The sequence below is a fragment of the Panthera uncia genome, unplaced genomic scaffold, assembly GCF_023721935.1.
Source record: "Panthera uncia isolate 11264 unplaced genomic scaffold, Puncia_PCG_1.0 HiC_scaffold_100, whole genome shotgun sequence".
Taxonomy (NCBI): Eukaryota; Metazoa; Chordata; class Mammalia; order Carnivora; family Felidae; genus Panthera; species Panthera uncia.
The window spans coordinates 2,727-14,214 of record NW_026057590.1 but is presented as its reverse complement, the minus strand read 5'-3'; the positions used below and the strand labels follow the sequence as shown (position 1 = coordinate 14,214).

Below are 11,488 nucleotides of genomic sequence, written 5' to 3'. Positions count from 1 at the left end.
GTATAGATTGTGATGGTGGTCTCACAGGTATATGCTTATCCCCCAACTCGTTGGCTTATATACCTTAATACGTACAGCTTTTTTAAGTCAGCAAATATATATACCTTTTTTTTTAAACATCTTATTGGGGCATGTATATACTATAGTATATATGTCTGTTTAAATATATGGTATATATATATATGCATATGTGTTTATATCTGTGTGTGTACATACATGGTATTTATATGTGTATATATGCGTGTATATATGTGGTATATGCATATGTGTGTACTTTCCCACTCAAAAGAGGAAAAAGAAGAAAAGGAAACAAGATGACTGGTCGTGTAAAAGAGGCCCATCCTCCGGGTGTCTACAGTACCCTGGAAAGCCAGGCTAAGTGCTGGGTTCAGCAAGGTCTTCGAGCCAGGTGGACCCAGGTTAGAGTCTGAACCCTGACACACCCTACCTGGGTGGCCTTGAGCAGACCCACCTCTCCATGCCTGGCTTCTCCTATCTGTAATATGGCAGTGGCAACCATGCCTAGGTGACAGGACTACTGCCAGGATTAAGTGGTATAGTCCACGGAAAGCCACCAGAGCCTTTTTCAGATTTGAAATGGTTCAAGGCCAGCCCTTGTGAGCGCGTGTGTAGGAGCACGGGGGTGGGGGAGGGGGTGGGGGGAATCTCCTCCATACTCTCTCGAAAGTATCCCCTGCACCCCCTCCCCACCTCTGCCCCCTCCCAACAGTCTCCCCAACCTCAGCTTTGTCCTGGAAGCTGGAGTCCCCTTCCCTTGGAACCCTGGGAGTAAATCGAGCGCTTAGCCTTTCAACCCCCCAGACCCAGAGGCGTCTGGTGCCAGCACCGGCCTCCAGCTTATGTTGGACTTTGGCCCATACATTCACTGAACATTAATTTAGTACCTTTGGCTTCCCGTGGTTGCTGGGCTTCCCGTGGTTCCCATGATCGCTGAGGGGAGGGAGGATAGTCCCTAGGCCTGAGGGTCAGAGATCCTGAATCAAAGGTCAAAGGGAAAGAGGATCCCAGGAGGCCTTTCCGGGCTTGAGGGAGTTGCAAGGTGCCAAGCGCATCTAAAACGTGTGCGGGCTGGGGTAGAGGACAGGGGATGGACGCGCTGGAGCGCAGCTTGGGGACCACGGTGACTTCAGCCTGCACGGCCCAGCCTGTCAGAGGCCTGGGCCCGGAGGAGGAGGAGGGGCGCCGCCTGCGCCCTCGGGCTCCGCGGCGAGCCTGGGCCCGGCCGGCTGCGGGAGCGCGGCGCTACGCGGCGCCGGGGTGAGTGGCGGCCGGAAGGCCCCCCTTGCGGGCGAGCCGGAAGGCGGGAGGGCGGAGCCCGGGCCGCCGCGGGTGCCGGGGGACGCTCGGCGGCGCGGGACTCGGGTCGCGCGGGTCTGGGGCTCCCGGCGGCGACGCGGGCGGCGGGCCGCTTCCCAGCGGGGGGAAGGGCCTCCGTGCGCCGGCGTCGCGCGGGGTGAGGCCGGGCGCCCAGGAGGTGGGGCCGGGAGGCCTGCGGGCTGCCGGGCCTAGCCTGTCACGTTGCTAGGGTATTCATTTTCCATATGAAGACACTGAGGCACGGAGAGGCTGACGTCACATCAGAAGTAAGCAGTAGCAGCCGAGCTGGGTTTAGAACCCGGGCTGCCAGACTTGGGGGTGGGGGCTCGTACGCAGCGGTGCGCCACGCAGTGACCCGGGTTTGTGTGTTTGTGTGACCTCCTCAGTTACCCACGTGTATGTGTCCTCCTCAGTAACCCGGTGGACCTCCTCAGTGTCCCAGGTGCGTGGGCGGGGGGGGGGGGGGGGGGGGGGGGGGGCAGGATGGAGTCCTAGTTAGGATACTGGGTGAGTCAGCACCCCTGGACTCGCCCTATGGGGAATGTTTAGAGATGACCCGAATGGATGTCAATGATTTAGGAGGGGCGAATTAGTTTGGTGAGGACAGGTGGCTTCTTTAGCCTTGAAAAAAGGAAACAGACTTTGAGAGGCTGCACAGCAGCCTGTTCATGGGCCAGGTAGGTAGGTAGGTAGGTAAGGTCACTCTCCCCGGGCCTGTGACAGAGAGAAGGCAGTACCTGCTTTGCTTTGGCCTCCTTGGTACAAGAAGATAGGCCAGGGCGGCTTGCTCTCTTGATGTTTTTTTTTCTTTTTTTTTTTTTTTAAGTTTATTTATTTATTTTGAAAGAGAAAGAGCATGAGCGGTGGAGGGGAAGAGGGAAAGGGCGCGTCAGAGAATCCCAAGCAGGCTCCGCACTGACAGTGTGAAGCCCCACTGGGGGCTGGAACTCAGGAACCGCCAGATCATGACCCCAGCCGAAGTCAAGAGCTGGACGCTTGCCCACAGAGCCACCCAGGCGCCCTGCTCTTTCGATTTTTTACAAGAAATCTGAAATCAGATGTATGTGAAATCAGATCTCTTAATACTGGCAACCAGCTGAGTTTTTAAAAAGTCTATGGGCGGGGCGCCTGGGTGGCTCAGTCAGTTAAGCGGCCGACTTCGGCTCAGGTCTGGATCTCGCGGTCCGTGAGTTCGAGCCCCACGTCGGGCTCTGTGCTGACAGCTCAGAGCCTGGAGCCTGTTTCGGATTCTGTGTCTCCCTCTCTCTGACCCTCCCCCGTTCATGCTCTGTCTTTCTCTGTCTCAAAAATAAATAAACGTTAAAAAAAAAATTAAAAAAAAAAAGTCTATGAGCTAATCTGACAATGCTGCTGGGATCCAGGAGTAACCCTGGCCCCAGGGCATACAGAGGTGGGAAGACCAGGTTTACAGGAGCCAGTGCACACAGTGGAAGTTGATGACTTCCAACAGACGAGTAGAAAGTACTGAAGATTGCAGGTGAGCAAGATCTCTGTCTGAGTCCTTAGGGGCTTGCTTTTCTAATTTTTTGTTTTTTGTTTTTTAAACAGGGTGCATGGAGGTCTGTGTTAGCGCTGAAGCCCCCCTCTCTCTCCTGTCTCACAATCTGGTCCGTCTCAAAAAGCCGCGCTGCAGTCTCAGGGATGGGCTCATCTCCCTCTTTCCCAGAACCTTGCTGTAATCAGCAGACCAGCCTGGTGCGTGGAGAAAACCAGGGCTGCAAGTTGGCATTTGCCTTCCCTGTGGCTGGCAGATGGGCTTTCTGTGACCAGAACCTGTTTTGTGGACAAATCTGATTCTGAAATAGGTGTGATATGGGAGGGGAGGCCCCATTCCCACTCTCTGAGGTCTGTCCCCATCAGAGTACTCTTCCTCCCTCCTCCCTCCTTCCTCGCTTCCCTGTTGCTTACAGACAAAGGCAAGCTTGGAGTGGGAGAAGGAGCAGGACTGCTTCCTCCCTCAATCTGGCAAGCCTGGAGAAGTCAGGAGGCTGAGCTTTTTAGCAAGGAGTCAGGAGATGGGGTTACAAACCTTTCTTCCACAAGAGTCTATTGATGCTCTAGCTTCTAAAATGATTCCTGCAAGGAAATTAAGCCAGCTTTCTCTTGGATTGAGGCAGCCACAGTGCCACTGCTTTCTGTGGTGTAGAGCTATTGAGCCCAGCCAGAGTTGGGCCACTTCTTCCCCTGCCCTCCCACACACCGTGACACCTGCTGGTCCTCCAGTTCTGCAGAGCCCTGGGCCTGTGCCTTGTGCTGGTCTGCCTGGGCAAAGTGGAGGTTGAGAACAGCACTTGCACAATGATGCCTTATGAGCCCCTGTGGGTTTATGTAAAGTCAATCAGAGCAGGTCGGAAGCTAGGGTTTTTTTGATGGACAATAGAGCGTGATGTGGCTGTTTCCTGCCTCGTTTACATGTGTTTTCTTGCTGTGCAGAAACGGTTTCAAGAGTGCAAATCATAATGCTGCAGAAAACCTGTTTTAGGAGTGGTGTCTGGGCAGAGTGCACTGGCCAGGAGGCCAGCCTTGCAGACCACCCTTGGGGTCTTCATGTGCCCGGAAATGGGAAGCTCACTGCAGCTTCCAGAGGGGCTTTCCTAGGACGGGAGCTTTGTCTCCCTTTCCCTAGCATAATTGACTGATAAAAAGCTAGATATAAACCAGATATAAAGTATACAATGATTAGACGTTCTACAGGAGGGTTTTTAGCTTTTTGAAAGGCTTGACCATGAAATTAAATGCCTTTGGTTATCAATATTTGAAATAAATGAGCATTTGAAATAAAACTCATTTTGTTTTCATAGCTTCACAGGACCATGGCTACTGGGTGAATCAAGTCCCACCCTCCATCCCCTCATGTTGTAGTGACTTCTGCTGTGTGCAGTCCCTTAGCTCTTGTAATGCTATTTTACTCTTGTGACACTTGTGAGTGGACAAGTCTTGACCCTCAAGTGGGCTGCCTTCCAGGGAGGAGAAGGCAGCATGTACTCTGCGAGAGGCTGCCAGTAGTGAGCAAAGGTGCCTGGAAGCTGGGAGGTGCCTTGATGGGTCCAGGACACACACAGCCAAAGCAGGAACAGGCATCCTGACTTCTCCTCCAGTCCCTCGAGTGGCCCTTCAGGGCCTGCCCCTCATTGCCTCTATACCCCACTTGGTCAAACAGACGCATTCGGGGGATGCTTGTTTGCAGTTTCTGAACTTGAGGACTAAGTAAGAGATGTCAGATGTCCCGGGTCACGCTCTCTTAGGGTCTTGCTGTCCAAAGTGGGGTTAGAAGACCAGCTGGAGGCTTGTTCGAAATGCACAATCTCAGCCCACTCCTACTGGCTGTACTTAGCAAGGTCGTCAGTGGTTCCTGTTCACTGTGGAGAATCACTGATCTCAAGAATATTGCAGGGACCAGAGCACAGGAGACTTCTTACCTCTCTGGGGACTGCACAGAAGTTCTGAAACCTGACTGTGGTGATCCAGCAGGCCCACACACTTCGTTCTAAGGGCTCAAATTGCTCTCTCAGGATTGGGAGGGTAATTTTACATTAGAGGCTGGTTCTGGATTATCCTTGGGTCAAAAAGAAGATGTAACCAAAAGATATTGAGCAACAGGGTCTGCCCCAAACTTTGCAAGTTCCTTTAGCAACATTCCTTTAGCAAATGTGTCAGCCCTGAGTGAAAACGGGAGTGATGGAAAGGAAGTGCCCACTGAGTCTTGGGTTCAGCTGAAGCGGGAAGGAGAAGCACCAGCTCGGGCCGCTTTGATTTTAGCCCCCAGCCCAGGCAGGTGGCCCATCAGTGTAGTGGCTCTCCATTCATGCCCACCCTGGGTCAGAGCCCACCCTGCCCTTGCCCTGCCTGCCTGCCAGTTTCCCCCAGTATGGCAAACAATTTCCTGACGTCAGAGAAGTTTTCTAAGGTCATTGTTCCAAAGGCCCATCTGTCTCTGTCCAAACATATGCAACTCCCTGGAATTCTTTGGTTTATTTTATTCTCCGATTGTTTCATATTACCATGTCATCCTGTCTCTGTCTTTGATACCCCACATGCAGAACTGGTTTGGGTTTAGGAGTGGTGTGTGTCAGTAACAGAATGTCCATTTATTTATTTTTTACATTATATTTATTTTTAAGAGAGAGAGAGAGAGGCACAGCACAAGTGGGGGAGGGGCAGAGAGAGAGGGAGACACAGAATGGGAAGCAGGCTCCAGGCTCTGAGCTGTCAGCACAGAGCCTGATGCGGGGCTCGAACTCACAAACCGTGAGATCATAACCTGAGCCCAAGTCAGACGCTTAACCAACTGAGCCACCCAGGCGCCCCCAGAATGTCCATTTAGAGCCATCATGTCTCAGGGCCTGCAGTATTCCAGACTCACACTGGCCACTTTGCATCCATTCTACTTATACCTTTCAAGAATCCAGCTTGTAGATGGTTTGTCTCCATATTACAGGTGAGGAATGTGACGTCTGCTCAGGGTCATGCAGCGGGCAAGTGCGGGCACAAAGCCGGTGTGGTCTCACAGCCCAACACTTTCCCCTTTACTGGCTTGGCATGAGCTCAGTTGCACTGTCACACAAAAGAGGACTTGAGGCCAGGACTTTCTGCACCCTGCCAGGCTTTGCACACTGGGGATGCCTGAGCCAGCAGGACGGTCGCTGATGCAAGAGAGGTCAGTCTTGCCTCACTTGTGGTGAACCGGTAGAGCCTGCAGTTGGGGTTGCTCCTTAATCTGTCCTAAGTCAGAAGTTAAGCAGAGAGAAGAGAAGACCTTTCACCCATTCTGCTGATTCTGTTTGCTTGTTAACTAAATGCTACCCTGCTTTGTCTGTGACAACTTTTCACGTGACGGAGTGCTGTCGGTCGTGCGTATGGTGGAGCTACTGTTCTCTACTGAAAAATGAGGACTCTTCCTCAAAACTCTAGGGAGAGTAACATTTGGGTGGAAATACACTGACACCCATTGAAAGTCTCCCTCTGAAATCCTTCCTTTGAGGCTTGCCGAGATGCCCGTCGTGGTAGGAGACATCATGAAGCTGCTCTGCTCCATTTCCGAGGAGAGGAAAATGAAGGCGGCCGTCAAGCACTCTGGGAGGGGCGCCCTGGTCACAGGGGCCGTGGCCTTCGTCGGGGGCCTGGTTGGAGGCCCACCCGGACTAGCTGTTGGTAAGCGTGAATCCCTTGCAGGGGCAGCCAGCCTGGTGGGTGTTGTGAAAAAGGCCTTTGAGACCACGGAGACCTCATAAAGGTCTCTGTCCCGTGTGAGATGTTCAGTCAAGTTGCTTCTGTGAAATGATCTCTGTGTACATAATGTATCCTATTGAAAACGCAGCTTCTGAGTGTGAATGTCTCAGAAGTGCAGGGTGTTCTTGGAAATGGCATGTGTCATGCAGACCTGGGGGATGCCTCTCCCCGCAGGGGTGTGTCCTAGAGTCCGAAGATATCGGGGTGTCCTGGGTCCCTTGGATAGTCTCCTAACCCCGTCACCATTGCATATCACTGCAGAAGGGAACCAGGGAGGAGGCTGGGACTTGCTGAGCACCTGCTAGGAGCACATGCTGTCTGGCCATTTTACATAAGCCCATTCAGAGAGACTGCCCCATTCTGAAAGCAAACAATCTAATGCAGAAACAGCAATAAACTATGCTAGAGTGGCCATCCCTGCCCCTTTCTTTTGCCACCTGCTTCTATTTGAGAGCCAGTTTCTGGCAATGAATGGAGGTTTGGCTGATTTTCCCATCATTCCTTGGAGATAGGATGAGGTTGCTTCCTTTGGCTTAGGAATAGGAAGGAAGAATTCCTGTGTGGCCTGAACTGTGGGCTAGGGTGGCATTAGTGAGCTGGCTGCTGTGTGGGCCTGACTTGAGGAGGGGCTGGATTATGCCTCCCTTGAGGTGCCTCAGATGGACCCTGAAACATAGGAGCATTGGCTAAAGACATGGTCTGCTGCATTGGGCTCAGTGAATCCTTAACTGAATGCCTGCCTTGTGCTGGGGAGGCTGTGCTGGGGACATCGGAGAGCTCAGAGTCTGGTGGAAATCCTGTCTGTACATGAGTATAGGCTGGAGAGGTGACTGTGTCTGCCAGGTTGGCTTCTGTTTCCCAGCTCCCCAGCATGGCTTCCTGCTCTGTTCTGCCTTTCTATAGCAGGATGGGCATATCCGAGGACATTTCATGAAGCTGAGATCACACTGGGGAGTAAATCAGCATGTGGGTGGCCCCAGACCTTCCACATGTCCATTTCCCTTTCCAAACTGTGAATTAGTGAGTCCTGACTTCAGCTTCTCACCATCCAACAAGCAGCCAGTGAGGGCGGAGACCAGGCCATTGCCTCTTTCCTCAGCGACATTCTGTATCTTTGTCCCACCCCATCTAGTGCACTCAGGGGCGGTCTTGATAGGATCGTTTATCATATAGCTGTTCTCAGATGCCATTGTGGGAGCATATATTTTATTCGGATTATGTAAAAGCTGGTGGAGAACAGGATGTCTGCAAAGAGAACCCGGGGGATTCGCTACTTGCAGCCCCTGCTCGTGGGCGGGAGTATCATTTTACCCAGAAAACAAAGGAATTTTCTCTTCTCCAAAGAGTTAGTAATTTGCTGGTCGATATTCCTGGCGACTTTTTGCATTAAGTGCTGCTCTAAATCAAATATTGATGTTCTCATAAAGGTTTAGTGCAGATGTGTGCAACTCTTGTCGACTCTAAGCACTTCACGGGTGTCATGGGGAAAAGTTCAGTAAAACTTGTAAATTACTGATTTTCCCTCCCCAGAATCCTCCCTGCCTTAGGAGCAGAAGGGGAGCCTGTCCAGGGGCAGTGCTGAGGCTCCAGGACTCTATGTTGGCCTGGTCTCTGTCTCAGGGGAGGGTGTGCTTCTTGAGAGGGTGCAGGTTTACGGCGTGTGTGTAGGGTCCAGACTACATATGGGTCCTTCCTGGCCCGGGGCTGTATTCTTTCAGATAAACCTCTTATTTGGGAGCAGTAGTAGATGTACAGAGAAGTTGGCAGGACCATGCAGAGAATTCCTGTATATCCCTCACCCGGTTTGTGTTCCCCTAACATTAACGTCTTGTATTACAATGGTACGTTTGTCAAAACTAAGAAGCCAACACTGATACCTGACTATTAGCTATTCTCCAGACTTTATTTGGATTTTGGCAGTTTTTGCATTAATGAACTTTTCCTGTCCCCAAATCCAGCTCAAGATATCACACTGCACTTAATCCTCATGTCTCCTTAGTCTCCCCTGGTCTGTGACGGTTTCTCAGACTTTGCTTGTCTTTCACAGCCTGGGTAGCTTTGAGGAATATTGGTCAGGTATTTGTAGAATGCCTCTCCGTTTGGGTCTGCCTGATGAGTTTCTCATGATTAGCCTGGGATTATGGACCATGGAAGGAGGTGGTGTGCCTATTTCATAGTGCCATTTCAGGGACACGTGACACCCACAGGGCCTCCCTGGTGACACCCACCTTGCTCACCTGGTTAAGGTGGTATTTGCCAGGTTTCTCCACTGTGAAGTTACCGTTTCCCATTTCCATGCTCTGCTCTACTCGTTGGAAGAGAGTTGTCATGTCCAGCTAGCTGGGCTGCATATTTTAAATGCCTGATCATTGATATTTGAAAATCATGGGACCTTTTGAAGATACAAATCTAGCATTCTGTGCAGTACCAATGGGTTGGCAAGGGGTGGCCATGGCCCATTTAGACAGGGAAACAGCTCCCTGTCACCCACAGGCTCACCCAGCCTTCCTCATTCCTCTCAGCCCCCTGCCTGGCCCCTGAGGCACTAGGGTTTGAGACCTCTGCCCCAGGGTGCCTTTCTGTAACAAGCCTGCATCCCACTTGATTAGACAGGACTTTCCGTTGACATAAGGGCATCAAGTCCCCAAATCGTGCGCCTTAAATTTGATCATAAATTTACATTTAAAAACACTGATTATGCCCTTTTGGGTCTGCTGAAAAAGAAATAGTTGAGTAAGTTAAATCTGATATTTATCATCATACAGCTCTGGAGGGGTTGCATTAAAAATAGTTGTTTCAAGAGTAAAGGTCTCCTTATCTATCCCCAGGGTCCTTTAAGCACATGATTTCACTAGAAATTTCCAAAGTTCAGGGGCAAAGAGCATATTAGACACTCAATGGAGAAAACTCTGCCTCACCACTGAGATAATTCTCCTTGAAAATGCACTTGATCCCAGCTCTCTCCTTTCAGATGAGGGAGATTTTTGTGGGAAGCATGGGAGCCTTTGGCCCCTGGAAAAGATTGTAGTTAGCACAGCTATGAGGTGGGAGACGCTTCGTGCAGAGCTTAAGGAAGGGCATGCTTGGGTGTCAATTATACGGACCCAAATGGACTAAAGACCACATAAACCTCTGCCCCCCGCACTGTGGGGTAGAGCGGGCACAGAGCCGAGCCCGTTCTGGCCCTCCCTGAATGTGCCTACTCGTCATGGTGGTGGACGTGCTCTCTGCAAGAACCTGAGACCGTCATTTACGATTACGGCCCAACTAATTACGCCTTCCCTTGTTTTCTAGGGGGGGCCGTCGGGGGTCTATTAGGTGCATGGATGACAAGCGGACAGTTTAAGCCAATTCCTCAGATCCTAATGGAGCTGCCACCCGCTGAGCAGCAAAAGCTCTTTAATCAAGCCACCGCCATCGTCAGGCACCTGGAGTGGATGGACGCCGTGCAGCTGACCACGCTGGTCATGGGCAGTGAGGCCCTGCAGCAGCAGCTGCTGGCGATGCTGGTGAACTATGTCACCAAGGAGCTCCAGGCCGAAGTTCAGTACGATGACTAGGTCGTTCCTCCTGGGACGCAGGGGTCTCGTGTACGTGATTCAGACCCACAGAAGGGGACAGGGGGTTTGGGAAAGCCCCACATCATCAGTGTGTTACCTTGCGTGGAATGAAAGCTGCTGGAGAGGTTACTGCGGCGCGGTATCATGCTCTGGAGATTATTTATGAAGATGTCGTGTTTTGGGGTTGCGCGCACTAATATGCACTGACCACCCTGTGGCTGGAAGGCTGGTGAAGAGCGACATCAGTGACAGCTTTCCGGGTCCACTGTTACTCACAAGGCAGTGTGGCGGAAGGCCCTTGTGTTCCACCTCCCCACCTGTGAAGGAGTCCTGTCCTAAGCACCTGTTAGAGGACGCCTGTCCTAAGCACCTGTTACGGGACCTGTTCCTCCCCTGGGGCCCTGGGTCTCAGGACCTGGGAGCTGGCCCATGAGGGAATCACATTTCCCTCATGTGCCCCTTCCCTGGCCAGTGACTTCCAAGTGTCCCTTCCACGGAGGGGCGGTCGGCATGTTGAGTGAAGCCACAACATCAAGGCCCCCAGCCCTTCTCCCACGTGGCATACCTGGGCTCTCACCGTCCCAGGGGCTTACTCTCCCCATCTGAAAAGTCGTGGTAGTTCTTGAGGTTTGCTTTTCAAATTAAGTACTTTCAGTAAAAAGTGTTGCTCTTTCTGAATTGATAGAATCTAGGAAATGCGTCCACCCTAAATTCTCCCTTAATACTATATTCACTTTGTTTTCGGAACCGTAACTTGACTAGGTGTTATCAAATTGCAATAAATGTTTTCTGAACAGGCCTCTTCTCACATATTTTGTGTAAAGCATTTCTAACACCTGGAGTGCAAGGGAATGCTGGATTTGTGGCTCTAAAGGATGACAGAAGCCTCCCAAGTCCAGTGCTTGAGACCCAGTTTTCCAGGTTTCCTGCTTCAGCCTCCCTGTGCTGCCATGTGTGCACCCTGCCCTGAGCCTCCCCTACTCCCCTGGCACCTGCAGAATGCCTCTTAGGTCTCCAGGCCCTGGGCAGGACAGCAACTTGGGGCTCTCTCTGATGGGAAACGGCACGGGCCTCCCTGGGGGTACGGAGGAGGCCCTCCTAAGGAGAACCAGTGTTCCAGCTCTTCCATTGGTGTAAAGGAAACTTCAGGGTGAATTAGAACCCATGCTGATTAAGGAAGGATTGAGCCTTTATCTCACAGAAAAGGTGCTCTTTAGCTGGCCTCAGCTAACACAAGTTAGGTGCCCTGGCACAGGCCACACCCCTGGAACTGATTAAGCCACTGGTCATTGATGTGCTGTTTGAGTTAATGGGGTGCAGGTAGGGAGCCATTTAGATGG

General features: G+C 51.7%; 1 protein-coding gene across 1 annotated transcript; it reads left to right on the top strand.

Moving 5' to 3' along the window:
* The first annotated feature begins 1,326 nt into the window (after nt 1–1,326).
* On the top strand, nt 1,327–10,947 carry LOC125916697 (protein C19orf12 homolog). The gene is made up of 3 exons (XM_049623004.1): nt 1,327–1,604; nt 6,341–6,510; nt 9,883–10,947. The coding sequence occupies exons 2-3, from the start codon at nt 6,351–6,353 to the stop codon at nt 10,146–10,148; spliced, it is 426 nt and encodes a 141-aa protein (XP_049478961.1). The 5' UTR covers nt 1,327–1,604; nt 6,341–6,350; the 3' UTR covers nt 10,149–10,947.
* The last annotated feature ends 541 nt before the right edge of the window (nt 10,948–11,488 follow it).

Bases quoted from the DNA above. Each gene is read 5' to 3' on its own strand.
- LOC125916697 (XM_049623004.1), top strand. From the start codon at position 6,351: ATGCCCGTCGTGGTAGGAGACATCATGAAGCTGCTCTGCTCCATTTCC. The intron at 6,511-9,882 runs GTAAGCGTGAAT...CTTGTTTTCTAG, and splicing joins CCCACCCGGACTAGCTGTTG to GGGGGGCCGTCGGGGGTCTA.